This window comes from Phyllopteryx taeniolatus, chromosome 13 (assembly GCF_024500385.1).
Source record: "Phyllopteryx taeniolatus isolate TA_2022b chromosome 13, UOR_Ptae_1.2, whole genome shotgun sequence".
NCBI lineage: Eukaryota > Metazoa > Chordata > Actinopteri > Syngnathiformes > Syngnathidae > Phyllopteryx > Phyllopteryx taeniolatus.
The window spans coordinates 101164-127683 of NC_084514.1; the positions used below are offsets into that span (position 1 = coordinate 101164).

General features: G+C 48.2%; 2 protein-coding genes across 20 annotated transcripts; one reads left to right on the forward strand and one right to left on the reverse strand.

Annotated features, from left to right (window-relative positions):
• Nucleotides 1–2515: 2515 nt before the first annotated feature.
• On the reverse strand, nt 2516–24613 carry LOC133487421 (rho guanine nucleotide exchange factor 2-like). Of its 15 annotated transcripts, none has more exons than XR_009791321.1 (25): nt 24204–24611; nt 23106–23566; nt 19952–20099; nt 19815–19882; nt 17337–17400; nt 17126–17258; nt 16927–17030; nt 16709–16852; nt 16359–16609; nt 16147–16287; nt 15333–15450; nt 13122–13370; nt 12965–13041; nt 12699–12871; nt 11618–11685; nt 11309–11536; nt 11160–11237; nt 11024–11073; nt 10638–10658; nt 8579–8641; nt 8460–8510; nt 8103–8378; nt 6783–6907; nt 6342–6702; nt 5362–5500 (listed from the first exon to the last, which is right to left on the reverse strand). XR_009791321.1 is itself a non-coding variant. In XM_061793953.1 (23 exons), the coding sequence occupies exons 2-23, from the start codon at nt 23160–23162 to the stop codon at nt 2815–2817; spliced, it is 2871 nt and encodes a 956-aa protein (XP_061649937.1). In that variant the 5' UTR covers nt 23163–23566; nt 24204–24601; the 3' UTR covers nt 2516–2814. The 15 variants fall into 15 exon arrangements, 6 of the variants coding, with proteins under 6 accessions (XP_061649937.1, XP_061649942.1, XP_061649938.1 ...); XR_009791322.1 differs by having other exon boundaries at nt 16147–16272; nt 24204–24609; XR_009791318.1 differs by having other exon boundaries at nt 16359–16852; nt 24204–24613.
• tmem79b (transmembrane protein 79b) lies at nt 24023–26435 on the forward strand. 5 transcript variants are annotated; one of them, XM_061793963.1, is made up of 5 exons: nt 24114–24298; nt 25261–25482; nt 25554–25748; nt 25824–26052; nt 26117–26418. In XM_061793963.1, exons 2-5 carry the CDS (start codon nt 25302–25304, stop codon nt 26313–26315), a joined length of 804 nt encoding a protein of 267 aa, XP_061649947.1. In that variant the 5' UTR covers nt 24114–24298; nt 25261–25301; the 3' UTR covers nt 26316–26418. The 5 variants fall into 5 exon arrangements, with proteins under 5 accessions (XP_061649944.1, XP_061649943.1, XP_061649945.1 ...); XM_061793961.1 differs by having other exon boundaries at nt 24066–24298; nt 25824–26435; XM_061793962.1 differs by having other exon boundaries at nt 24095–24298; nt 25554–26052.
• Nucleotides 26436–26520: the final 85 nt, after the last annotated feature.

Sequence of the window (26520 nt, forward strand, 5' to 3'; positions counted from 1 at the left end):
TCTTGTAATGGCCTAATGTAGTCCTTTATTGACATAGCTTGTATTTCTTAAACAGTGTACAATGTATTCATGCCGATGAAAAGTCACGATTAAGGGAACATGCAGCAGTAATGACCAGTTTAGTAGATTACAGCACAATTCATGAACACATTTCTTGAAAAAAAATATACACAAACAACAAAAAGTTCTCCTGAGAACAACTAAAAAGTTTGACAGGAATGAATGAAGAGCAGCCAGGAGGTCCCGTGAGCGAGGTGGGACCGAGTAATTACTTTGCAAGTCACGCAAGTCTGCCCTCAAGTCCAGAGTCAACTCTCAAGTCGAGACAGGCAAGTCCCGAGTCAAGTCGCAAGTCCGACACTTTGCGTTTCGAGTCATTTGACCAACAAGATAAAAATATATATTAATATATATAATATACTGCCTTTATATAATTAATATATTTTGAAATCGATATTTATTTATCAAAACAATTTGATAAACAAGTGCATTGAACATTTATAAGAAAACTAGGGGGCTGATCAAAAAAATTTCGCCTTCACAGCAAATTGTCAAGGGGGAGGGCTTAGTTTATTGCCCCTTCAAAACCGATCGATTGTACGTTTTCAGTTATTCTATGCTATGACTTTACTTTTTCTCACTTTATTTCTCAAGTGACATTAAACAGACCTGTCATAAATAAGAATTTGCATCAAGTAGTGCTGCAATTAGTAATCGAGTATTTTTACTGACAATTCTATCGGAATAATCAAGTATAAGGATAAAATATATTTTTTCTTGTTAAAGAACAATTATGAATACACAAGAAAAAAAACATTTCGCTTAATAATGATCGACCAATTGGTTTCCTCGTTTAAATAATCAACAGTATTGCTCTTAAATTCACATTGTGCATAAAGCAGGAAACTGCATTTTCTTGTCTGCAAACATTTCTAGTAAGGCAATTTCAAACACAAATATAGATTTCAGTTTAAACTTAGGATTTCTTGTGAGTATCAAAAACATAAAGCATTAATTTAAAAAAAAGAGTGTTTGGGTTAGGTTTGCCATCAAATTTGCCATCTTATTTTAAAGGTACAATTTGAACCAACTGTGGTATCGCAGTCGGAACACTAGGGGGCACAATGTAAAAATATTGCGTCAAAAAGAGGCTAAGAAGAACGTAGTTTCATGTCGAATAGATGCTAGCTGTGTGCTGATCGGTAAATAAAGTGAATAAAAAGAGATATACAAGATTGATTCTTGAGAACACTACACTGACTAAACCAGACTGTAATGAACAGTTAGTCGAGACAGCGCATGGCCGGCCCGCCGCCTAAGGACTTGCGTGATCGCTCACCAAGGTAGCTGCTAATGCTAAGAGAAAGAAGCATACATGACGTCAAGCCGCACGAGTCCCACAATGCAATGTGGATTTAATTTTTTATTTTTTGGGTAATACTTAACGTCCTTATTGTTACGTTAGTTGTCGTTGTCATTTCTGTGTATGCTAACAGTGGTTCTTGGAATATATACATTATTTAGCTGTCACATTTGTTGTTAATTTATGTTGTACTGTTTTTTTTTTTTTTTTTTTTTTTTTTTTTTTAATGAAACCATTACTTTAGGTAGTTCGTGAAAAATTACCCCTTGGTCAATTCCTCTACCAGAGCGTTAACTGTTAAAACATATGAAGAAGTCACTACACATTAGCAATAACGGCGTGGGACACTTCTACCTAATATATAATCATTAAGACCTTCAGCATTATGTTGTCACCTATCATATTTTCCTGTAGTAAAACAATAAGTTGCACATATAGCTATAGGAAGAGAACACTACAAAGTGTTGGTTTCTCAGTGCTTTGGTCAACGTAGCGAGTCTTTTCAAGTCAATGGGTTCAAGTCCAAGTGAAGTCACAAGTCATTGCTGTTCAAGTCCAAGTCGAGTTGCAAGTCTTTTAACATATTGTCATGTCGAGTCTAAAGTCATTTCAAATTCATGACTCGAGTCTGACTCGAGTCCAAGCCATGTGACCAGAGTCCACACCGCAAAATGTCTCAAAACGTCTCCTGCCGTCCATTTTGAAGAATTCGACGACTAGCTAACGTGCCAACAGTTTCCCTCTTTGTTTTGATCAGTCATTAAAAGGTGGATGAACACTTTCAGTCTTTTTTACTAACATGAAGACAAATAAATAGTCATAAAGATGTGAACAATAGGTAGACAGAACACACCCCCTTGAGCTGCTTGCCTAATGCGACGCTAAAGCTAGTGGGGGCAAATTAACAGCTTTCCATGTTTATAGATGGCACATAAACCAAAATACCAAGGATGTCTTCACATTGTGCTGCATATGGTTGCACACAACGCCATACAATCACAAGTCAGTTCCTTTTCTTTGTGTTGTTACGACAATCCTTGAAAAGGGTTCATCATAGGTAAGAGTACATTTTTTGGGGCCCTTTTTTTTTTCTACTGTTCTGTAATAATATCACACGCTTTTGACAAAAAAAGGAAATCTCTTGAAAATCGATTGGTAAATGAGGAAGGTATGATTTATTTTCAATGTAAATAAATACATTGCTTTTAATGGGAACGTTGCCCCCACCAACGTGGCCGTCATGTAGGCACATTGCATAGCCGGGCTGTTGTAGTGCGCTGGTGTATCACGTCTTCTATTCATATCTTTATGTCCACCTATTCCTATGCGCTTCCTGTTTCAAGTTCGACAGCAATATTTGGAAAAGTCCTTCTGGAGCAGGAAATGACATCATTTACGCACCAATTCTCTTCTGTTCACGGGTGATGTTACGGTGACATCACGAGGAAACATTAACTGGGATCAGTTCCACACTCGCTCTCCTCTGGGATGTCCTGCAGGTCTGAAAGGTCAGAGGTCATGTTAGCCATCAACTTAAACAGCTATTGTATGTAGTGGCGGCCACCTCACGACTATCCCCAGAGGACCAAGAAAGGAAAAACAAAAAGAAATAATAAATACAAATAATTAAACATATATGTATATTTATTTTTGGGTGAGCAGGATAAATATTATACCGTATAATGAATGACTGATTTTGTGACATAATATTGGATTGAATTTGAATTTGAATTCAGCGCAAGGCTCTGCATTGGTTAAATCCACGTCACATGGTTTACAGAGGCCATGTTGTCTGTGTTCCCGGCATTCCCTTGCATTAGCTTCAGACAGTTTTTGACATTTTTAAGTGGATATTTGGCAATTTTGGCCAAAATGGTTGGTTGTGTGGCTGTAGGCCCATCACTCATCTCGGACAAGCCGTGCAGGTGCATCACTTCTTGAAAAACCCCCAAAGAAGATGCCTGTCCCGATAATCATCAATTATTAATGAGACAAAATCTACTTTAAAAAGATGATTTATGAATTCATTTCATGTCAAAAATGATATTTCATGTCAAAACCGCAGGGGGGGAGGGGGCAACGCATGCCACGTCCCCTTCTGATGGCCTTTGTTAAAAAACAAACAAAAAACTATTTCTTTTGAGTTCACTAACTGGCCATGAACATCATCTCAGATTAACATCAAAAACAAATATTGTGAGGTTTCTGTGGAAAATCTCTCTCTCTCTCTCTCTCTCTCTCTCTCTCGATATATATATATATATATATATATATATATATGGTCCATTTTGGAAATAGTCAATTGCGTTGCATTGCATCGTGACAAACGGTTTGACAATACGGCACCCTCTCCTGACACTGCCTGGCCTTCCGCGTTTGGTGTTCAGTGGCATGAAAAAAAAAGGCTCGGCGCTGTCTGCTGGAATTACCAAAATTGACCATGAACACGTAGGAAGAATCTTCCGGCACCGCAGCGCAAGTCTGTCATGAGCCATCCTGCAGTTCTTCTGTCGGAGCCCGGGTGGTGCTTTACACGCTCTCGCTGCATTTAAGCCTGACTGATCCCGGAAAACCTTGCCAGAGTATTGAAGTTTCCAAGCGGTACAACGGCTCCCCAGTCTCCAAGTAAGCCCACTCAATTCATTGTCGTCGTTGCGACCTTCGTGTCTTCCTTGTCCTCAGTGTATCCTCCGTGTTCCTCGTCAAGTGGATTTCTGCCACCTCGCCGTCAAGCCAGCCGCCCGTCCTCGTCACTGCCTGCCACGTATTCTCTGCCTCAACAACCCGCCAGCGCATCTCAAGTACCATCTACCTTTCCCTTTTCAATAAACTCTTCATCACAACCTCTCAGTCTCCATCTACTCTTGGGTCCAGACTCCATCCAATTCGTGAATTCAGTTTTTTTTCCGCAGCATTCTTTTCCCCAATGGCAGATTTCAGCTCCCCCCAAAGATTTTCAATTTGGTATGAGATCCGGACTCATTGCTGGCGATTTGAAAACAGTCCATTTGATTTCCTTTTTACCATTCCTGTGTGCTTTAGGTCTTTGTCTTGCTGGAAGACCCATGGTCTTTGCCTCAAACCAAGTTTTCTTACGCTGGGGAAGACATTTTGCTCTAAAATCTCTCTCTCTAAAATTCTCCGATTTCATGTTGGCTGTGATAGTCAAGGTTTCCAGTACCAGATGTACCAAAGCAGCCCCACACCATTATGGATCCTCCATGTTTGGCTAGGTTTCATTGCGGCGTCTGTAAACATCCTGTTTGTGTCCATTGCCAAAAAGCTCTATTTTTGTTTCATCTGTCCATAAAATATTGTTTATAATTTTTTTGTTTAAAATTTCACTTGATTAATTTTCTTCAGCAGATATTCCACATTTAGTATGTAAACTTCATTAGTGCCAATAGTGGTGAGCAGGACTCTACAGTATGTATATAGTCTGGATCAGTGATTCTGAACTGGTGGGTCAGGACCCATTTTGGGTGGGTCCGGATTATATTGTGTACATGTACGTAGCGCCATCCATTTTCTATGGACAGGGTCGGATGCTTGGTGGTGGTCGGAGAATGGCAGCTACGCGTCCGTCAGACTGCCCCTTGCAGGGCAGCTGTGGCTACACATGTACCTTACCACCGCTAGGGTGTGACTGTGGAATGCATGTTGTGAGCAATTGTAAAGCAGTTTGAGCTCCCTGAAAAAGCGCTATATAAGTGTAATGCATTATTATATTATCCCAGCTGACTTTGGGTACATCCTGGATTGGTCACCAGTCAATGTCAGGGCCCATATAGACAAACAATGAACTGGTTGCCAGTCAATGTGTTTGGGAATGTGAGAGGAAGGCAGAGTACCCGGAGTAAAGGCACCTCTTGATGTCAGGTGCGCTAACAACTACGACAACGTGCTGTCTATGTGTGGACTCTGTTGCGTGTACAATGATGATGACCTAATGGAGTTACTCCCGACTGGCTACTGACCTCTGGGGCTGTCAGAGCGAGGAGAAATCTTCACCACTTGTTGGTCTTCTTCGTCCTCGTTGGCTTCCTGAACACCGTCTAATTGGTCGAGAGGGTCATGAGTGGCCAGTGGAGCGAGGGAGTGGAGTTCAAGCTCTCTACTGCCCCGCCTTCTCCTCACCTGTTCAAAGTAGAAAATGGAAAGGCACAGCAAAGACGTTAATAGCCGCTTGATTAGGAACACGTGCATGCGAGACAAAGTTTGTACCTACTTAACTAGCCGAGCTAGGCAACAATGAGCTTTCTCAGACAACTTTTGTTTCTTGAAGACCAGAATTATTATTTTTTTTGGGGGGGGGGCATTCAACAGGAAAAACAAACCATATGAGAGTTCAAATGGTACAGGTTGACCTCGACCAACAGGAGGAAAATGCCGCAGCGTTGATGATGATGCAACGCGTACAAGCCACATTAGGTGCTGATAGATCTTCAATAATGAACAATTTTATCTATAACAGGTCATTGTGTAGCAATAAAGCTTTCCCTCAAAACATATTGTAATCATAATATTCAGATGTATTGTCTGATCATGGCTTGAGATCAGTCAAAATCATAATCTGAATCAGAATGAAAACACTAATTTATACAGTACTGGGTAAGCAAACCCCAAGGTTTGTTTTCCCAATTTTTTTGAAGGAGCCATTTGAGAAACAAACGGTTGTCACACCAACATGCTAACATCAATAGTGTTAAATAAGATTTTTTTTTTTTTTTACAAAGGAATAAATTGAATTGTTTTGAGCTGCTACTTGTGGAGCTCTGGTATCCATCCATCCATCCATCCATCCATTTTCTGTCGCGCTTCTCCTCACGCGGGTCGCGGGCGTGCCGGAGCCTATCCCAGCTATCATCGGGCAGGAGGCGGGGTACACCCTGAACTGGTTGCCAGCCAATCGCAGGGCACAACCATTCGCACTCACATTCACACATTCAAGGCAATTTAGAGTCTTCAATGAACCTACCGTGCATGTTTTTGGGATGTGGGAGGAAAACCCACGCAGGCACGGGGAGAACATGCAAACTCCACACAGGCGGGGCCGGGGATTGAACCCCGGTTCTCAGAACTGTGAGGCGGACGCTCTAACCAGTCGACCACCGTGCCGCTTAGCTCCGGTATATCTTGTTCAATTCAATTCCTTCAAGCTGCTGGGAATTACAGTCTCACAGGACCTCAAGTGGGAGACCAACATCAACTCCATCCTCAAAAAGGCCCACCACAGGATGTACTTCCTGCGGCTTCTGAGGAAGCACGGCCTGCCACGGGAGCTGTCCAGGCAGTCCTTCAATCGGTTATGTGTTCGTCCATCACGGTCTGGTTTGGTGCTGCCACAAAAAAGGACAAACGCCGACTGCAACGGACAATCAGGACTGGCGAAATAATCGTCGGTACCCCCCTTACCCACCCTCGAGGACTTGCACGCTGCCAGAACGAAGACAAGAGCGTCCAAAGTCCTCTTGGAGCCTCAACATCCTGGTCACCACCTCTTCCAGCTCCTTCCCTCAGGTAGGCGCTATCCAACAATGCAAACTAAAACCAGCAGACATTCCAACAGCTTCTTCCCGCTTGCGTTTAACTTCTTAAACAGTTAACTGACAATTCCACTTTAACATGCTGCCAACGATGTCTTGAGATTTGCTGTCACATCTCTGTCGGGCCAATTATACATTATTCGTGCACGCACTGTAGTCGTCTCGTCACTCTGCACCACTTGCATATCTGCTGTTGACCAATACTGGGCACTCGTGCTTGAAAAGTATCTGCACCATTTGCACAATGGGCACTGTTCCAGATTATCGCACTACTAGTCACTTTAAATTGCTCAGATTACTTGAAGTCTCTGCACCATTTGCACAACTGTCACTGTACCAGATTATCGCACTGTTAGTCATTTCAAACTGCTCTAAATTGCTCGAGGCGTCTCTCATTTGCACAATTGTCCCCAAAGAAATATTGGACCAGCATTACCACATTGCTGGAAACCTTCCATTGCAACGCAGTAATTCTGCGTACTGTGTTTTATGTTTTTATGTCTCCAAAGTATTTTTTGTCAAATGGCTGTCTGTTTTTTGTACTCTAGCGGCTCCAACTACCGGGAACAAATTCCTTGTTTTTGACATACTTAGCAAATAAAGATGACTCTGATTCTGATAATTAGGAAATCAAAATTTAAATAAAACCTATTCCAAAAAATGATGTCCCATTAAAGCGACTATTCACATTACGCCATAATTTAATCAACCTTCACCAAAAGCATGTCTACATATATGGCCATCACTTTTTGTAAATGTTTTGTCTGCTGACATTTTGAGCCTGTTAGGACTTCCAAATTCTTGGCGGGGTAAATGACTCGCTTCCCTCCACTGTGCACACGTGCCCATCAAAATATACGCGGCGCATACGTTCCGTTTTATTGAACTCATAAAGGCCGCAAAGGCTGCCGACAAGACTGCGGACAGGCCGGACGGGGCCCGTGGCACGTTCTTTGTCCAGTTGTGGTATTCACTGGTTTCGTACTGCTGACTCTCGCTTACTACCTGGAAAAGTCGCTTTTGGTTGTGAAAGCCCACGTTTGATCGGCCGTGGCTGCGACCTTGCAAATCTGTCGTGTGCGCTGTTTGAAATTTTGAAGAACGAAAACTAGCGGCAGAAGTGCGCACACCGCACCCGTCGTGTCGCTCGCTATACGGCGGACCTTCAAGACGAGCGGCCGGAAGTTCCGTACCGGTTCTCCCTTGATGACGTCACTCAAGTCTCCGTTGCTCCTCCTCCTGCCAACCGGCTCTGCCTCCTGTTTGCCAAGCTCCTCCTCTCTACCGCGCAGCCGCTTCACTTCCTCCTGCAGAAGCTCCACCTGCCGCCTCAGGAGCACCGCCTCGCCGCCGTCCAAACCCGTGTCCCGCGACACCGAGCGGCTGAGGCGGGGCCAGGAGGTGGCCCCTGGGGCGGGGCCGGTCCTGACGAACAGCTCCACCGCCGAGTCCTGACGAATGACGGCAGCCTGGGGACCGAGTCAAAGAGTTAGAGGAAAGGAACCTCGGTGAACCAACAAAGCGCGAGGACGGTAACGACGACCACTGACCTGAAGAGCGTGAAGCTGCGTGCTCACGCTGACCAGACGTGCGCGCACCTCCTATGGAAATCGTTTGGTTAGCACGGACGGCGACACAGGAGCGCGGCGCGGCGCGGCGCGGCGCTTACCTCCTTCAACGCGACACTCGCCTCCTTCAACGTCGCCTCCTGCAGCTGGTTCCCATTTGTGTCCTGCATCGAGAACCAGGAGAAGACGGCAGACGTTTTTGGTTTGGAAGGTTTGGAATGTTTGGTGCACAATACAGCCTATACAGGTTATTCTCATCTCATTTCATCAATAGCGGTGAAGACACACAAAAAAACTGGCCATTTTTTCATGCCGCCTTCCTTTTATTCAGGCAAATGTCTCCTCAAAAAGTTATTGATGATTTGGAATTTGAACTTTTCGGCATTCATAGCAGAGCAAATTGTGGTGGCCCTCTGAAATACACTTAACACTTTTTATACTGGGAAAGACAAAAGTGCAGAATGGGAAAGACATAACCAGCAATCCATTTTCTGTACCGCTTATCCTCACTAGGTTTCGGGCGTGCTGGAGCTATCTTCGGGCGAGAGGCGGGGGTACTCCGTGAACTGGTCACCAGCCAATCACAGGGCACATACAGTGGTAAAATCATTGACGTTCATTTTTCGCCCCTCAATGTACACACAGCACCCCATATTGACAGTAACAAACAGAATTGTTGAAATCTTTGCAGATTTATTCAAAAAGAAAAGCTGAAAGATCACACCGCCATAAGCATTCAGACTCTTTGACTGAGCAATCCGGGGAGAAGAGCCTTGGCGTGAGAGAGGTCAAGAAGAACCCAAAGATCACTGTGGCTGAGCTCCGGAGATGCAGTCGGCAGATGGGAGAAAGTTCTCGAAAGTCAAGCATCGCCGCAGCCCTCACCAGTCGGGGCTTTATGGCAGAGTGGCCCGACGGAGGGAAGCCTCTCCTCGGTGCAAGACATATGAAAGCCCGCATGGAGTTTGCTAAAAAAACACCTGCAGGACTCCAAGAGAAATAAGAGACCAGCGAGAACTTTTTGGCCGTAATCCTAAGCGGTGTGTGTGGAGAAAAGCAGGCCCTGCTCATCACCCGTCCGATCCAGTCCCAACAGTGACGCACGGTGGTGGCGGCATCACAAAATACCCAGCAAAGGGTCTGAATAGGCTCAGTTTTTCTTTTTTAGTAATTCTGCAAAGATTTCTGTCTCTCTGGGGTGTTGTGTGTTCATTAATGAAGGGAAAAATGAACTTAAATGATTTGAGCAAATGGCTACGATATAACAAAGAGTGAAAAATTGAAGGGGGCCTGAATACTTTCCGTACCCACCGTACCAACAAACAACCGTTCACACCTCGGGACAATTTAGAGACTTCAATCAACCGACCACGCATGTTTCTAGGATGTGGGAGAAAATCGGAGTAGCCGGAGAAAACCCACTCAGGCACGGGGGAGAACATGCAAACTCCTCCACACGGGCGAGGCCGGGATTTGAACCTCAGAACTGTGAGGCAGATGTGCGAACCGGTCGTCCACCGTGCTGCCCGGAAAGACGTAAACAGCTTCCTAAAAATGCTATGAGTTGCATCATTGACATGGGTTGACCTTGAAACCGCAGAAACAAGCGCATAAATTGTCCCAACGACTCAGTAAGCCCATTACTCTTGTCTTTATAAAATCGTCATAACGGTAAAGACACGCAATAGTTCCAACGCTGACAAATTCGTACACACAGTATTCATTCATACTGTATCTCAGAAATAACACCAATGATTTTGGTGTTAACCGACTGGTTAGAGCGTCAGCCTCACAGTTCTGAGGACCCGGGTTCAATCCCCGGCCCGTGCCTGCGTGGCTTTTCTCCGGGCACTCCGCTTTCCTCCCACATCCCAAAAACATGCATTGATTGGAGACTCTAAAAATTGCCCGTAGGTGTGTGTTTGTTTGTATGTGCCCTGCGATTGGCTGGCAACCGGTTCAGGGCGTACCCCGCCTCCTGCCCGATGACAGCTGGGATAGGCTCCGGCACGCCCGCGACCCGCGTGAGGAGAAGCGTGACAGAAAATGGATGGATGGATTTTGGGTGATAACAATGGCTGCCTCATCCTGGCACTTCAGCTCACAGTTCCCTCAGCTGTACTGCGACATCATCTCCAGTGGCATTAACGTTAAGGAAACCTTGAGTGGCAAAGAAGGACCCTTTGGAAAAAAAATAAAAAATAAAAAAACAACTCTTAAAACAGACACATTTGTGCTGATTTTCATTTCAACAAAAGGTGACAAATCTGATATATCCCAAAGTGTCATTTGCATCTCCAGAAAACGTGTTGCAAATCATCAATGTCATTTTGGACACCTAATGGTCAAGACATTATTACTTGAGAATCATTTCTATTCTTAGAAGCAATGATGACCTTGCCAATAATGCAAATAGTCATTTCAGTCAAATGGATTTTCTCGAGGAAATCGAGTGGGCCCTGTCTGTTATTGATCCAATGGTATGACAATGAGCAGCGTGGAATCGGTCGTTTCAACGAAGTCAGCTTGACAGCAGGTCAATTTACCTTTGAGGAGTTGAGTTCTACAGAAGCGTTGATTGTCGCGGGTTCGCCGTCTAACGCAAAGACAACAATATGACGACGATGATGATGACGGTTAAGGTACAGCATTTTCGAACGGCTGACGACGGCGGCCCCTCACTGCTCAGTTCCTGGTTGCAGTTGGCGACGGACGCTTTCATGATGTTGCATCCCGCCAGCAGATGGCTCAGTTTGTCCACTGAAGATCAACAACATCGTGAGTCATCCACCCTTTCCGCGAGGTCCGCAACGCATGACCTTCAGCTTCACCTTCGCAGATGGCGCCGGCGAGCAGCGGCTCGGCGGGCGGCGCGTGAGCGTGAGCGGCGTCCGCCCGGAACAACTTCCTGTTGTCGGACCGTCTGCGGGGCGCGCCGCCGACTTCTGGACCTCCTTCTCCCGCGCCGCTTCTTCCTGTCGCCTCCGCCAGCTCCGAAAACAATGTCACGCGCTCCTGAAGGAGCTCCAACACCTCGCGATCCTTCTGCAAGATGTCCGCTGACCGAGACCAGCGCAAGAAAGAGCGACAAGATGAAGAAGCCGATAACGATGAAGAACATCCAGAAGCTTGGCCGCTACCTTTAAGACGTCGCAGTAAAGCTTTGTCTTCTGTTTCGATCAAAGGGAAATCTTCTCTGGACGGACAACTGTGCACGCACACACACACACACACACGCGAGGTGTAAGGAGTGGGCAGACACCCTGGTAGTACTTGCAACAAGTGTGCAACATGAATGTAGTAATACAGTGTGCGTGTTGTCAATTTTGTCGCAGTACATTGTGTTGTCGTACAGTCATCCCTCACCACATCGCGGTTCACTTTTAGGACAGGTTTTTAAATCGTACCCATCTATCCCTCTGCGGGTGGTTAGGATAGACACAGCTGCCGGTGCACTAAAAATCACTTTATTGAACAAACGCTCACAAAACAAACCGGTAACAAGCACATCAATAGACTCTAAAGCCCCAGGGGTTAGATGTGGCCCGCCACATCATTTTATGGAGCCCGCGAAAGCAAATCATGTGCGTCAACTTCCATGATTCTTGCTCAAATCTGTACCAAAATTCCAAATTGTCATATATAATAAACAATCATGTTGCGATATTGCAGTTTTCTGTTACTAAACCCCCTTTTTACAGTCACTTGAACAATAGTTGAACGAATTATTATCGTTGTCTTCTGATTTCAAAACTAGTTATCTCTCAATTTGTTCTGTATCTGAAATAATATGGTGATGCGATTGAACATCGATATGGTTTCACTGCCCTCTGAAATCCGAACTCAAATGTGGCCCGCCACAAAAATGAGTTTGACACCCCCGCTCTACTAGCGACGACGGCCACAACGGACACCCGCGAATGCGCAGAGTGGCGAACCCTAACCCTAAAAAAGCGGCAACTACGCCCTCCTTGGCTGACGCCCACGTCACTCACCTGGCCAGGCCGTCTTGTAAAGTCACACGTCACTAATACAGTGTAAAAGGTGAGGTTTGCGACCCCAATTGGACAAGAAGAATGCCAGCACCTCACAGGCCTGATTTGTATCGGTATTATGAAAAAAGGCATTTTTCTGCGATTACGTGAATCATCGATGGGATGATAGAATCGAAAAGTGTAATAAAATAAATACGTGCGTGTAGTACTGTAGTAGTACGTGTACCTGAGCGAGGCCTGGTGTATCGTGTTCATCCAAGTGCGTCGGGCGTCTTTGGAGGATGCGTGCAGCTCGTACATCTCCGGGGGAGTGGAGTCACTGATCAGATACATCCCTCGCTCCTGATTGGCTATATCTCTGACGATCAGCTTGGTCAGAGAGACCACCGGAGACTTGTCCTGTCACAAACACACACACACACACACACACACACACACTGTAGCCGCGGCAGGCGGTCGAGCGATCACTTCAGGTCATCAGCGAGAACTTACGAAGGACGCAAAGGTGAACTTCTGGTCTTTCTCCTGAAGGAAAACCAAGATGTCCGACAGCAACAGGACGTGAATGTCTGGAAGTACAAACGGACAGGTCGCCTGACTTTGTTAGCTCCGCCCACCACACGGCCAGGACCGGTCTTCGGTCTCGTACCTTTCATCCTGGAGCCTTGGACCTTCCAAAGGAGCATCCCTTCATGGAGGAGTTTCCTCCGCAGAAGCTCTCCTCCTCGGAACAGGCCTCCGCCACGAACCTCCGCTTGAGCCCTGGGGTCCAGCCGGGCTTGGACCTCCTGCAGCCTCCTCGTCCGGTCCAGCTCCAGAACCTCCCGGTCGACCGAGCCGATCAGCTCCTTGAGGAGGCCCAGCGCTTGGCTGAGAGCTCGCGCCTCGTCCTCATTGCCTGAGGGGAGGTCACTTGGTCGTGAGTGTTTGAACTCCTCGGCGGCATTGACGACCAACCCGCCTCGTCGTCAGAAAAGACGTCTCCGGGGGCGAACTGGGACCCCCGTCGCCCCGCTGCTTTTTGACTGAGGCCGCTCCCGCTTTGCTCGCCCGCGCCGCTTTCCTCACGTCGGCCCAAACCGACTGGTTCACGGTTCTGAGGTCATGGGTTCAAATCCGGCCTCGCCTGCACGTTCTCCCTGCGCCTGCATGGGTTTTCCTCCCACATCCCCAAACAAAACATGCACGCTAGGTTGATTGAAGACTCTAAATTGCCCGTAGGTGCGAATGTGAGTGCGAACGGCTGTTTGTTTCTATGTGCCCTGCGATCGGCTGGCGACCGGTTCAGGGCGGGATGGCCTCCAGCACGTCGTGCTCATCTCTCCATGTTCCCCGATTCCCACATCCCCCCATGCGCGGTCCTCGTTTCTTTCCCGCACGGTAGACCTTTTCCGTGCTTCCGGGTGGCCACAACTCATCAAAGCCTTCCAATATCGTTTGACGGAGACGGACGGAGCCATTGAAAAACCAAGCAAAAGGGCTTTCGTGATGATTGGAAGTTGACTGTCGACCGCCGTAGTTTGAATGCGCCACGTGTCAGTCGCAAAGAAGATGTTCCGTGAGGTCAACTGGAACGGCGGGTGTCATTTGCTTTTGAACAGAAACAGACGTGAAGGAAATTCAGACGTCGTTAACGTGAACACCGAGGGAGCGGCTAATTGACCTTGCTGCGCAGACGTGCTCCTTTGGCCCTCACATGGAGAGCGTGCTGTCGTCTACTAGCAGGCGAGTCATTATGTTTCGCTAATTAAACATTTTGTTTGCACCTGTGAGAAAATGCCTTCCCTAAAGCTGATGGTGGAGTTTTGCGTCCCAGTCTGGCCATCTTCTCTCTTTCCTTTTCTGACATCCACTCCACTCCTCCTCCTCCTCACCCACAGCTTCCACTGGATTTGTTCGGAGTTTTTGAAGGAAATGGGGGGAAAAAACTCAAACCTTATGGGGGATAACTGGCAGCGCAGCCCCAAAGAAAACAGGTTTTCATCCTGGGCTCAGTTGTTCAAAAGATGTAATCCGGAGCAAAACCGAAATCTGAAATCGTTTTTCTTATCCAGGATCATGGAGTCCGTCTTACTTTTAAGTCGGATTGGATTCATCGGATCCAGATCCAAACTTTGAAGATGATCAAATCCAGATATTGAGTGCTCTAAATTCGACCGCACGCAGCATCATACTGAAGGCGACTAGCCGGTAGAAAAGCCAGCATGTGTACTTATTTGAAGAAACAAAAAGCATTTTCAATCTTCAAATGGCAGCCTTGAAACATTACAAACAAGGTGTGCTCTTAAAACGGGAGTTCCTGCACTATTTGCGAGGAGCGTGCAACATAACCCTTGCTTGTCTTGTCCTGCCCAATATTGCCACGCCACGCATCGGCATCTGATGAGCTCAATGATGACAATGAAGACATATCTCCGACCTCTTGACTTTCTCTCAGAATGACAGTAACTGGACATGCCATTGTCAGAAACTATTATTGAACAATCGTTTTGGGTTTTTGAACAACCCATTTTCAACAATCCCTTTCCCAAAATCCAATCAGATTCCCTTTCAACGCCTGGGCCCTGGCGTCCCATTTCTGCCAGCACGAAGTACCCTGCGGCCCGCTTTCGACGTTGTACACGTTTTGGCCGGAAATTATGCGACGCAAACCCCCGACGTTCCCAGTTCAAGAGCTACCGAACAATAAGGCGAGTGAGACGGAGTTTTTACGGTCATTGAAGACTCTGTATTGAATGGGAGCGTGAAGGCTTCTGGCTGGCGACCGCTTCAGGGTACACCCCGCCTCTCGCCCAACGTCCGCCGGGATAGGCGCCGGCAAACGCTGCCCAAAATGGAGGACGGATGAGCAGTGGCGTACCTTTGGTGTTGTCGAGGATCCTCTGGACGAGAACGGGATATTTGGTGATCCTCTGCGTGACCAGCAGGATACACTCCTGGACGCCGTGACGACGCAGCAGAGGACCGCGGCAGGCGCGCTGAACACGATGAGAAAGCAAACCGCAGAGCACCAATCAACAGTGGAGCAGAGAAAAGACTGGAGAAGTCCTTCACACGCTCACTTCATACGCTAATGCCTAAAGCGCGTGTGTCCGCAAAGATTGAATGGAGGCAACTGGCCTTTTCTTCGATTATTCAAGACGTGTCACTCTGAATGGAAAAAGCTTTTGCAGTTGGACATTTCCAAGTGCTGAGTCTCGCTACTTAGGGTTCTGGTGGGTTCGGACGTGACAAAATGGACCAGTCGTCAAACTTCGGGTGAGAGATGTCAGAACCCGAGCAGGACGGGGGGCTCCGCGCTTCAAAATATTCAAAGTGAAACGTCTTCAACAAACAACAACAGTTCAATTGCCTCCATTCAACCTTTTGCGGTGACCAAGACGCGGACGCGCTGCAGACCAGACCAGACCCGACTGTGTGAGAACAACATGGCTCAATAAAGACTACGCGCCTACCCCCAACTGAGTCGATGCGAGGTCCAGCCTTCGCCTTAGTCTAGCCTGAGGTCCTCAACTAGGTCTAGCCTTTGGTCTTGGTAAGAGTACTAAGTTTGTCACATGTACAAGGTCCAGAAAAATGTCTTCTTTGCATCGATGTCATGTCTGAGGAGCAAGGCTGGGGGACCCAATCCAGTCTAGTTCTAGCTTCAGGTACAGGTGTACATGCTTACTCACCCTGATGAAGTGCTGCAGCCTTCTGTCACGAGTTAAAACATCTTTGTAGAGTTTCACAGCTTTCGGGTGACGACTGCAAAATTCCGAGTAAACTTTCTTCATGTCGTCGGCAGACTGACCTGAGAACTGCACGCACGCACACTTTTCACCGATTTGTCGTCAGCTTTCCCGCCGACGACATCCCCGGCCTTTACTCGGTGTGAGATGGTCACCTGCGTGAGCAGCAGCTCTCCGATATTTGGGACGACAAAATTGGCGTGGCCGCCCTCGGTGGTGCCCTGCTTCCTGCGGGCCATGAGCTGGGCTAGGAAGGCGGTGTGGAGCTCCAGCAGCTGGTCCAGACACGGGAAGATGGTGTGAACCACTCCCGCCTCCAGCATCACCTCCTCCTGCATGCCGCGCCGGTACACGCCCTCCATGATCCGCAGGGTCCGGACGTGGTGAAATTCCGTCTGAATTAACTCTGCGCACGAAGCAAATGGAGGTCTGTGGCCGTCGTCATGACCACGAGGACGCCGCCGGAATGTATTTGTTAACGACCGGATGTCATTAAGTTGCGTACCGTAGATGACGTCCTGCTGTTTAATGAGGTCCTTGTGGAGCGTCTGCAGGAATTTGGCCTCCACGACCAGACTCCAACTGTCAGCTTGGACGCTGCGTCCCTCTTCCTGCAGCTCCTCGAGCAGGGGGCTCCACCACCAGTCTCCTAGTAACCACAAGCCTTCACCTTCGACTCTTCGAAAGAGACGGGAAGCAGCGGCGGCGAGCGCCAATACGCACCGTCGTCAGTGAGCGACTCCATGGACAAGGTCCTGCTCCGAAAGTTAAGCGACTCGGTGGACTGAGACAGAATCCTCCTGAGCCCGACCGAGTCCTCGCTCACCCTGGACGGACGGACAGACGCAGAGAGCGCTCTCGTCACAGTGAGACACGACGGCTCGCGGTACCGAGGAGCGACCGGCTCGCGCGTCACGCTCACCCGGCGATGTTATTGGTGGAGACGCTCTTCGCCAGCGAGAGGCCCGAGCGGACCCGCCGGGAGCCCAGCAGAGACTGGCGGAGGCTGTCCGACGGGTAGATGGCCGAACTGGGACGCTCCTTCATCATCGGGGCTACGGAGCGGCGTGACAAACTCTTCACAATGCGACACACAACTTCCATCACGTAGCGGGAAAACTGAGCCAACTCACTTTTTGTCCGCAGAGCAACTTTCTGAAGGGCCGAACTGTTTCTTGCCATCGCCAGCTTCTGCTGCTGCAAACAGAGAGACAAAGAGACAGGCCGTCGTGGCAAGTCGTCGTTCGGGACGGCCAGACGACAGCGCATTCGGTTTGACATTCGAGAGTCTTCGAAACCCATCCCCCATTTTCGTACCGAAACCTCCGTGCAGTTGGGTTTCTTTTTTTTTTTTTTTTACCGATCCCTAACCCTCACTCGGTGGTGTTTTCCCAGGGCAATTGTAAGGAGCTTGACTTCTACAGAAACTCACAGGAGGACACGCCGGGAAAGAGCTTGTCCGAGCCTTTCGCTTCCCTGTAGGGATGAAAACGATGGGGACTTTCTGACTGACCGCTTTCGTCCGTGGTACCAAAACAAGAAACAAGAAATGCGTTTTCATAACGATGCACCATCGCAAAGAAATTCAAGCAGAAGCTCTCCAAAAAGTCACAAGCCGAACGGATGTAAGAATTGCAAAGCTGCTATCAAATCCGGGGTCCTACGTCCAAATGTAACTTAGGATGTTTTGGATTATCTTTTGAAATGTTGGTATCATGACCTCCTATTGCTGCAAATTCAAAAAGCTTTTTAAAAACAACTTAATAATAATTTGGAGCAGTGCATTTGAAGTTTTTTATTTTTCCCAAAAAGAAAAATGGTTATCATTGGAAGGTTTGTTCCAAAACATTCGAATGGCATTCTAACGCAGCGGAGGACAACGCTCACGGTGAGTGCGCGCGCCCGTACCAGCCTTTTTACACTTCACTTTGAATGCCGCGTAAACACCGTTCAAAACGCAGAGTTGCGTCAAGGTGGCCGTTTGCCGTTTCCAGTTGAAATGTTTTTTCCCGTTGAGCGCCATCGCTTGTAGAGTCAGACTGCGCATCCGATAGGAGAGGGCTCAGAGCGCAAACAGCAATAGAGAGACACGAATAGAAAGGCTACGAGAAACGCCAGCGCCCTGCGGCAGTCCAGCTAAATGACGTGCCCACGTAGCGGCCACGTCGGTGGCGGCAAGGTCCCCATCTAAGCCAATCCATGGATATTGAAACGAAATCAGAACTTGTTCAGTTCTCATCCCATTTTCATGAGGTTTACTTTTTGGCTCAACGTCAATGCGATTTGGTGCGGTCGCCGTTCACGTTTATATGAGCGAGGTTGTGTTCGGGGACACTCCATAAATTGGAGAGAACGTGTTCGTTATTCGAAACACGCTTATTTGTATCAGAATGTTTTGATGGCAGGGATGGGCTGCAGCACGCCCGCGACCCGAGTGAGGGGAAGCGCCTCAGAAAATGGATGCACGGATGGATGGATGGATGTTTTAGCCAGTGTTTGGACGATAATAGCCCATCAGCAACATATTTATATAAAAACAAAAAAAATGAAAATAAAAAAAGAACTAGAATGAACTAGTTCGCTTTTGGACAGGTTCACTTGTTCATTTTTGGAACCGTGAACTGAACTTTGAACTCATTCACGTAGAAAATTGAGTGCTCCGACTGTTACACGAGTAGTTCATTTTGATGTAAACAAACTAAGGGGCAATATGTGATGTTTGTACTGTTTTACGACTGGTTAGCACATCTGCCTCACAGTTCGGAGGACCGGGGTTCAAATCCCGGCCCCGGCCGTGTGGCGTTTGCGTGTTTTCTCCCACATCCCAAAACATGCGTGGTCGGTTGATCGAGGACTCTAAATTGCCCGTAGGTGTGAAGGGGTTGTTTGTTTCTATGTGCCCTGCGATTGGCTGGCGACCAGTTCGGGGCGTACCCCGCCTCTTGCCCGAAGACAGCTGGGATAGGCACCGGAGCACGCCCGCGACCGCAGTGGGGATAAAGCGCTACAGAAAAGGGCTGCATGGATGTTCTACTACTGGATGATTATCTCATTTGAAAGAGTTGTGTTGAAATAATGGCTAACTTGAAATAGGTTCTATCATTCAGGATACTACAAAATGCAGTTTTTTTGCTAACCTGCAAATTAAAGGGACAACATGGAGAGAAAATAAGTTGTTCTATTTATGTACAAAACATACAGAAAACGGACTGAACCGTGGCCCAAAAACCGAGCTGTGGCCCGTACTGTGGATGAATAATAACAACAATAATAATAATAATAACAATAATTCAATTCATTGATATTCTTTTATGGCACCGAAGGTTAGCTATCCTAAGGTTCGACACCTCATCGCAGCTGCGTGAGGATTTCATTACGACGACGACGACGACGACGACTGTTTTGTCAACCTTTCATCCATCGTATTTCGTCTCTCTCAAGCTGAGCGCTCGAGGCGGACGATGGCCCGACACCGAGCCTCACTTCGGATTCTTTTTACTTTTGACTTCCTCGGTACGGCGGACAACGTTTGCTGCCGATCTATTGGCACGGAACCCCGCGTGCAATCGCGTAATGACGTTTGACAATCATCAGCCAATCCGGTAATGTACCTTCTGCTTCATCTTGGCGCAGCTGGCCAAACTGTCTCGGCAGCGGTTGTGAATGGTCACGTTGCAGCCTGACACACGGACAGAAAGGTCAATCGCGAACTGCTGTGATCGCCCGCGTGTGCGTGCGCGCTTGTTACCGGGGCAGCTGAGGGCCTCCTTGGCGGTGATGCTTCTGTTGCACGACGAGCACAAAGTGGTGGACGAGACGGTGAGGGACGTGAACAGGTGACCTTTGTTGGAGCGGGCCTCCTTCTCCCGCTCCTTCACTCGCTCCTTCTCTTTGTTCTAAACACACACACACAAGACAACCTCAGCAAATGAAAATGTACTTTTTGAAATTCACTGTGGTAATAAAGACAACTTCTCGATTTTCATTAAACTCGCTGATTGGCCACTTTTGGTCAGAACTTTGCCATCAAATGTCAACAAATAAAAGTCATGAATGAATGCAGAACAGAAACAGAAAAGAGGATTGTGTCATTGAAAGGTTTTTCCTCTCTTAACGCATCAAACAGTTCAGAAATCAGCTGACGCAAGACCGAAGACGCTCGTGTGCGCGTGTCATGAGACTCCAGTCACACTGGCAGACCACCGGCGCGAGACACGCCCACACGGCAGCGCTCAGGAAACGCGGAAGACACCAGAGTGACGGCGCTCAGCAAACTTTCACTTTGCACCCAGTCGCCAGTCAGTCGCAGGGCACACGCGGACGGACAAGCGTCACATTCACGCCGTCACCGAGTGGGAACTGAACCACACGAATGAAGACTAAACCCAAGCCTGGAAAAAGTACCGCTACGCCATCGGCCGACTGCAGGAGGGGAGTCTCCTCCTCCAGGAACACGGGGTCACTCGGTCTGCCCGTGGATCAGATCAGCTCTGTACTGTGTTTACCCAGATCTCAAAACCTCAGTTATCATCGCAGTTCTCAAGAAGCCCGCTACTGACAGTCTTGGCGACTGTAAACCAGGTTCACTCACTCCAATTCTGAAGATTTTTGGGACTAAAACCCCTTCAAACTAGTCTCCCCCCCCCAAACCTCAATTCAGTTACAGACGGGGAAGATCTACAAACGGTGCCATCGACGTCGCCCTCCGCTCAGCACTGACCCACCTGCGCGTAAGAATCCTTTTTATCGAATACGGCTCTGCATTCAACACAACATCCCAAACAAACTGCCTGACCTTGGCTTGTCTCACCCTATTTGCAACTGGATGAAGGAGTTTGTCATTAATCGCCCGATGCCCGTCAAAGTCGACTCCCGTCGCTCGTCCGCCATCGGCTCCCCTCGAGGCTGCGCGCTGAGCCCGACGCTGTACTCACCATACGCCAATGAGCCTCCATGCAACTAATTCCATCGGAAAACACGCGGACGGTACTACAGTTATCGGACTTGTGTCGAGAGGGGACGAGGCTCTGCACAGGAATGAGATTGCGGACATTTTTCAAGTGGTGCTCTGCAAATTAGTGATCTTATGTTAAATGCAAAACAAACAAACAAAAGATGATTTATGATTGACTTCAACAGAACCCCTAGCACTCTTAACCGCAGGGCAGGCGCGTGGAGAGGTTTCAGTCCGGTCGGTTTCTCGGAACTCACCTATCTGACAACCTGACGGGGTCTGGAAACACCACCTCCATTTCTAAAAAGGCCCAACAACAACGCCTTCACTTCCTGGGACTACTACTGCCGGCCATGCCGACCAATCTCTTGACACCGGTCGTACAGGGACCGAACAGCCCGTATCAGGGGGTCCGGTACCCCGTACACCTGGAGCACCCTCCGCAGGAATCCCTGAGGGACACGGTCGAACGCCTTCTCCGGGTCCACAAAGCGCACGTAAAGCGGTCGGGCCGACTCCCACGCGCCCTCCGGGACCCTGCCGAGGGTGTGGAGCTGGTCCACTATTCCGCACGGGAAGGCATGTCGGTAGAATTGAGGTCTTTGAAGTATTCGGCCCACCCACTCACGGTGGTCGGAGTCGAGGTCAGCGGTGCCCCCGTGCCCGCTGTTGACGGTGCACCGCTTCCCCCCTCCTGATACGCCGGACGGTGGACCAGAACTTCCTCCGAGCTGTCCGAAAGTCATTCCCTATGGCCTCCCGCGCCCGACTTTTTGTCTCAGCGACAACCAAGGACGCTTTCTCCCTGGCCCGCCGGTGCCCATCGCCTGCCAAAGAGGCTCGAGAGGACTCCTTGAGCTCCGACAGCGGAGGCGCTGAACGAGGTCCGCCCGGACTCAATGTCCCCCGTCTCCCTCGGGACGTTCTGCGAGGTTCTGCCGGAGACGGACGTGCTTCTGACGGCGGACTGACGGGGGACTCCGTCGGATGGTCGGCAGACCCTCACGTATCGTGAGGGTCTGCCGGGTCAGGCTGGCATCTTCCCCGACCGTGGCTTGAATGAGCATACACACGGAAAGACATGCATCGTGTTGCCATAGCTTCGTTTGACATGGCGCTAACATCATTAACAATAAATACAGTGCACGTGACACGCACACGCGTCGTCTGTCATGTGTGTTTCATCAACTGTTAGCAACCCTTTGAATCCATCCCAATCAATAATAGCCTCTTTTAACCATTGTTAATTTCAACTAATAATAATGATGAGTCTTTGATAAAGTGTTGTCAACAATCTGTAGTTGGACATTTTCACAGGGCAGAAAAAAAAGAAAAACAATTCACAAGGCGGTACTTCCTGATTGGACGCACGCGCACACCCCTCCCCCCGCCCGTTTCCTCTGCAGGACAAAGCGGCCACGCTGCGAGTAACGGACCCGCACGCACGCACGCACGCACACACGCGCGCGCAAACCGCAAACGAAGCGCAAACGCCACGCGTGCGGCTACAAACATAACACACGAGCACGCGCACGCTCACAAGCGGACCGGCGAGAAAAAAGGGGTTTTTTCGAAGCAAATGGGAAAGAAAGAAGAAAAACCTTTCCATTTCCGCCAAGTTGCTTGCGTTCACACACACACGCGCGCGCACTAACTCAAACCTAAGCAATCGAGCGACCAAAACCCCGATCACGGATCAATAAAAGGAAGCAATAATAAAGAAGCGGACTCGCCAGGTCCACACGAGGGGGGGAAAAAAAAAAAAAAAAAAAAAAAAAAAAAAAGGAAAAAAAAGAAAAAAGCGGAACCGAAGAAACGAGGCTCAAAGTGACATTGACGCTTTGGAACGAGAAGCTTTGGACGGCTGCTGGCCGGTCATCGATAATCAATAATCGGGGCAGGGAGGCTTTCTTTCTTTTTTCCCCTTTCTTGTTTGTTGCGGGCTCACCTTTACGTTCAGTTCTTTCATCTTGTCTTTGTTCCTTCCTTCCAGCAGCCGGGACATCCCGCCCAAGGGTCCACGTGGACCAACCAATTTACCAATCGATCGATCCCCGATCGCCGATGGATCTCCGGCCGATCCGCCAAAGGTTTGGTTCGGTCCGGCTCCACCAGCCGAGTGCTGCTGAAGGCGGGGGCGGGGCTTGCGCGGGAGTGACAGCTGGCTGTCCAATGGGAGCTCAGTCCGCTGGCGGCGCCTTCGACCAATCACGTCGCCGGCCAGACGCGTGGCCCCGCCCCCTCGGTTCCGGAGGAGTTGGCTTCGGACACCGGGACGTGGCGGAGACCGGAAGTGGGGTCGCGTGGGCGGAGTCCATCGCTCTGACGTGTCACGTGACCCTCAACAGCCAACCCTAAGCCTGGCGGAGGTCACGTGGCTCGCTCCCCATTCCTCTGATGACGTGGAACCTGCCGTGCAAGCCCAGCCCAGCCGGTGTATGAAAGGAAAAAACGATGACGTCATTACACTAGCGCACTTTATTTCAACACGTCTTGAAAAAAATTAAAATAAAAAAAACATACGGCTTAGTATTAAGCGGCAAATTGTACTTTCACAAAATGAGAATCTGCTAATCCCTTCCAAATTTTAAATTATTCCTTGTACACACATACTTTAAGAGTAACAAAAGTATTTATAGACTACAATAGCTTGGCGACTTCTCATTAAGTGATCTTGAACGTAAAGGTCTCGACTGTGCCTACATTTTGCTATGTATCTCGTCTTATTTTGATGTTTCTAGATTTTATTACATAGCAATTGCCTGCATATGTATACACGTTTGTATGTTTAATCAAACTTTGAATAAAGAAAAAAAATGGCTTAAAATTCACTATGAACAAACTAGCACATAGTGTTCACGTTTCGATCCTTTTAAACTGGACCAAAACGTCCTTGGAAAAATGCATGTCGTTTAACACTCGAAGATGAAATAAAAACATATCATTCTGAATTGTAGCGTTACGAAAGAAATACAAGCACTTCCGCCTCACAGCAATTTGCTGCTTCAACGTTGCTCACCTGGTGAACAAACACACACCCACTTACCTGAAAATCCCAACAGACCAGCTGTTTGTTCTGCTTTTGCTTATCAACGCTACAAGCGAGCACGAGAACAACGCAAACACGACGGAATCTCTCTGGTCAGTTGAAATGATGCAAAACCTTCCAAACGTACTTCTTGCTGTCGATGTTAGCCTGTTAGCATGCAGGCCGCCAGGCAATTTTAGCGAAGACTGTTCGTAATCGTCCTGACGTGATAATTAATCCTTTTAATCAGAATCAGATTTCTGTCTCCAAAGCGTTCTCTGTCAATTGACCGTCGGTTGTCGTACTCGAGCGGCTCCAACGACCGGAGACAAATTCCTTGTGTGTTTTTTGGACATACTTGGCAAATAAAGAGGATTCTGATTTTAAAAGTTGCCTTTTCGTCTGGTCAATAATTGAAGACGTCATAGCCACCATGTAAGTTTGAGTGACGTCATTATATATATACGTACAAATATATATACACATATAGATATATATATGTATATGTGTGTATATATATATATATACATATATATATAAATACATATATATATATATATACACACACATAGACAATTTTATTGAACAATTGCACAAGATACATACAAAGACTATGGCCTTGATCACAGTCAAATACAAATAGGGTCAGGTAGAATATTGACATTTGGCTCGGGCTTCTCACATAACATATAGTCTTCATATTGTAGAGCTTTCAGAGGGGGGGTTAGGGGTTAAAAGTGTTAACCACCCCACAAACCGCCACTGGTGGTGGGCAAAGTCGCTTCTTTAATGGCTCTTGAATCTAGACCAATTATATTATCCTGTAATATTGCTAGCATTCATTTAGCCGCTTTTCCCCCATAAAATTGGTTCATTCAAAATTATTTTATTCATGAACAGTATCTCATTAAATCAGTTGATTTATTGTGACTAGTTATGAAATTAAATATCTAAACTATTTAGAGTGTTACTTATAAATAACTAATAGATGACAATCATTTTTATTTTAGGATTGAAGTATTATAAGTTCATCTAAAAATGCTCCGTTTTCAAACATCAAAGTTTATCCCAAAAGGTTTCTGTGAGGTCACCGTCGCTCCCGACTGTGCAGCAAAGATGGATGACGAGTACCTGGGGGACAAGATGCAGGGCCGCGGTAGCAGTGAGGGGGCGTGCCTGACGGAAGAGGAGGAGGAGCCCGCAGAGTCCAAAACATTGCGGCAAACGGAGAAGACCGTGGAGCCCCGAAGAGGTTTCCGCCAACGGGGCCCCCGGGACGACAGGGCGCTCGCCACAGGTAAATCCTCGTACGTCTCGTCCTCGGTTCCTGGGCGGGCCTTCAACTTCCCACTTGTTTGTCGCTCTCAGGTGGGCGGGGCTGTCCCAGTCGGGATATCCTGAAGGTGGGCGTGTCGCTGACGACGTCAGCCATCTTCTTCCCCTTCCTGGTGTGGGGGGGCTTTGTGTTCCTGCCCTTTGATGCCCCCCTGCTGGACGGCGCCCCCCTCAGGATGCTCTACGCGCTGCGCTGCTCCGTATTTGCTGCCACGCCCGTCATCTTGGGTGACTTCCACGTCCGTCTGTCTTCCCGTCCGTCTGTCGGTCTGCGACTCATCTACCCCGGCGTACGATTGTCAGGCTGGCTGGCGGCGGGCGTGAGACGCGTGAGGTTCGGCATCGTCCGCCCGCTTTTAGACGACACGGAGGCGGCGGCTGCGGAGGATCTCGGCGTTGACGCAAAGTACACGCGGGACTCAGTCAGCCTCTTCCTGATGTACTTCCTGCAGCTGGTCATCATGGCGATGTACCTGAGCCAGGAGCAGCTGAAGCTCGTGCCTCTGCTCGCCATCGTCTTTGCTTTGGGACGGTGCGGCCGGAGAACATTTCGCTTTTGGCTCTTCAAAGGACTGACGGGGGCTTTCTCTCCGCAGGTCGGTTTATTGGGTGGCCGCCGCGTTCGGCAGCAGCGTTCGGGCTTTCGGATCGGGTTTGTCCTTCCTGCCCGGTCTCGTGATGGCGGTGGCCAACTTGGTGTTCATCTTCGACGTGGAGTCGTCGGCGTTAATCTTCAGCTCACCTCGGTATCCCCAAACGTTGTCGCCCGTCGGCAAGCAGAGGTTCTGGGGATGAAAAGCCGCGTTCGACGTGCCTTTTTTCAAAATAAAACGTTTGCTTGTGGTTTTCCCATTTACACAAAGCACCCTTTTCAGAATAAAACAAATCATGATTCTCATGATGACGATTGAATGAGCCAGTTTGTTTTCCCCTGTATAACTGATCACATCTGATCAGAAAGATGCGATGTGACTGCACAAATAGCAAGTCAGAAGGCTTT

What these genes read in the sequence shown, in the direction of transcription:
- LOC133487421 (XM_061793952.1), bottom strand. Translation starts at nt 23,162, where the DNA reads ATGTCCCGGCTGCTGGAAGGAAGGAACAAAGACAAGATGAAAGAACTG. An exon ending in TTTACTGCGACGTCTTAAAG is followed by an intron (nt 11,537 to 11,617) that starts GTAGCGGCCAAG and finishes GGTCTCGGTCAG; the next exon opens with CGGACATCTTGCAGAAGGAT. An exon ending in CTGCAACCAGGAACTGAGCA is followed by an intron (nt 11,074 to 11,159) that starts GTGAGGGGCCGC and finishes TCTTTGCGTTAG; the next exon opens with ACGGCGAACCCGCGACAATC.
- tmem79b (XM_061793960.1), top strand. Translation starts at nt 25,302, where the DNA reads ATGGATGACGAGTACCTGGGGGACAAGATGCAGGGCCGCGGTAGCAGT. An exon ending in CGACAGGGCGCTCGCCACAG is followed by an intron (nt 25,483 to 25,553) that starts GTAAATCCTCGT and finishes TGTCGCTCTCAG; the next exon opens with GTGGGCGGGGCTGTCCCAGT.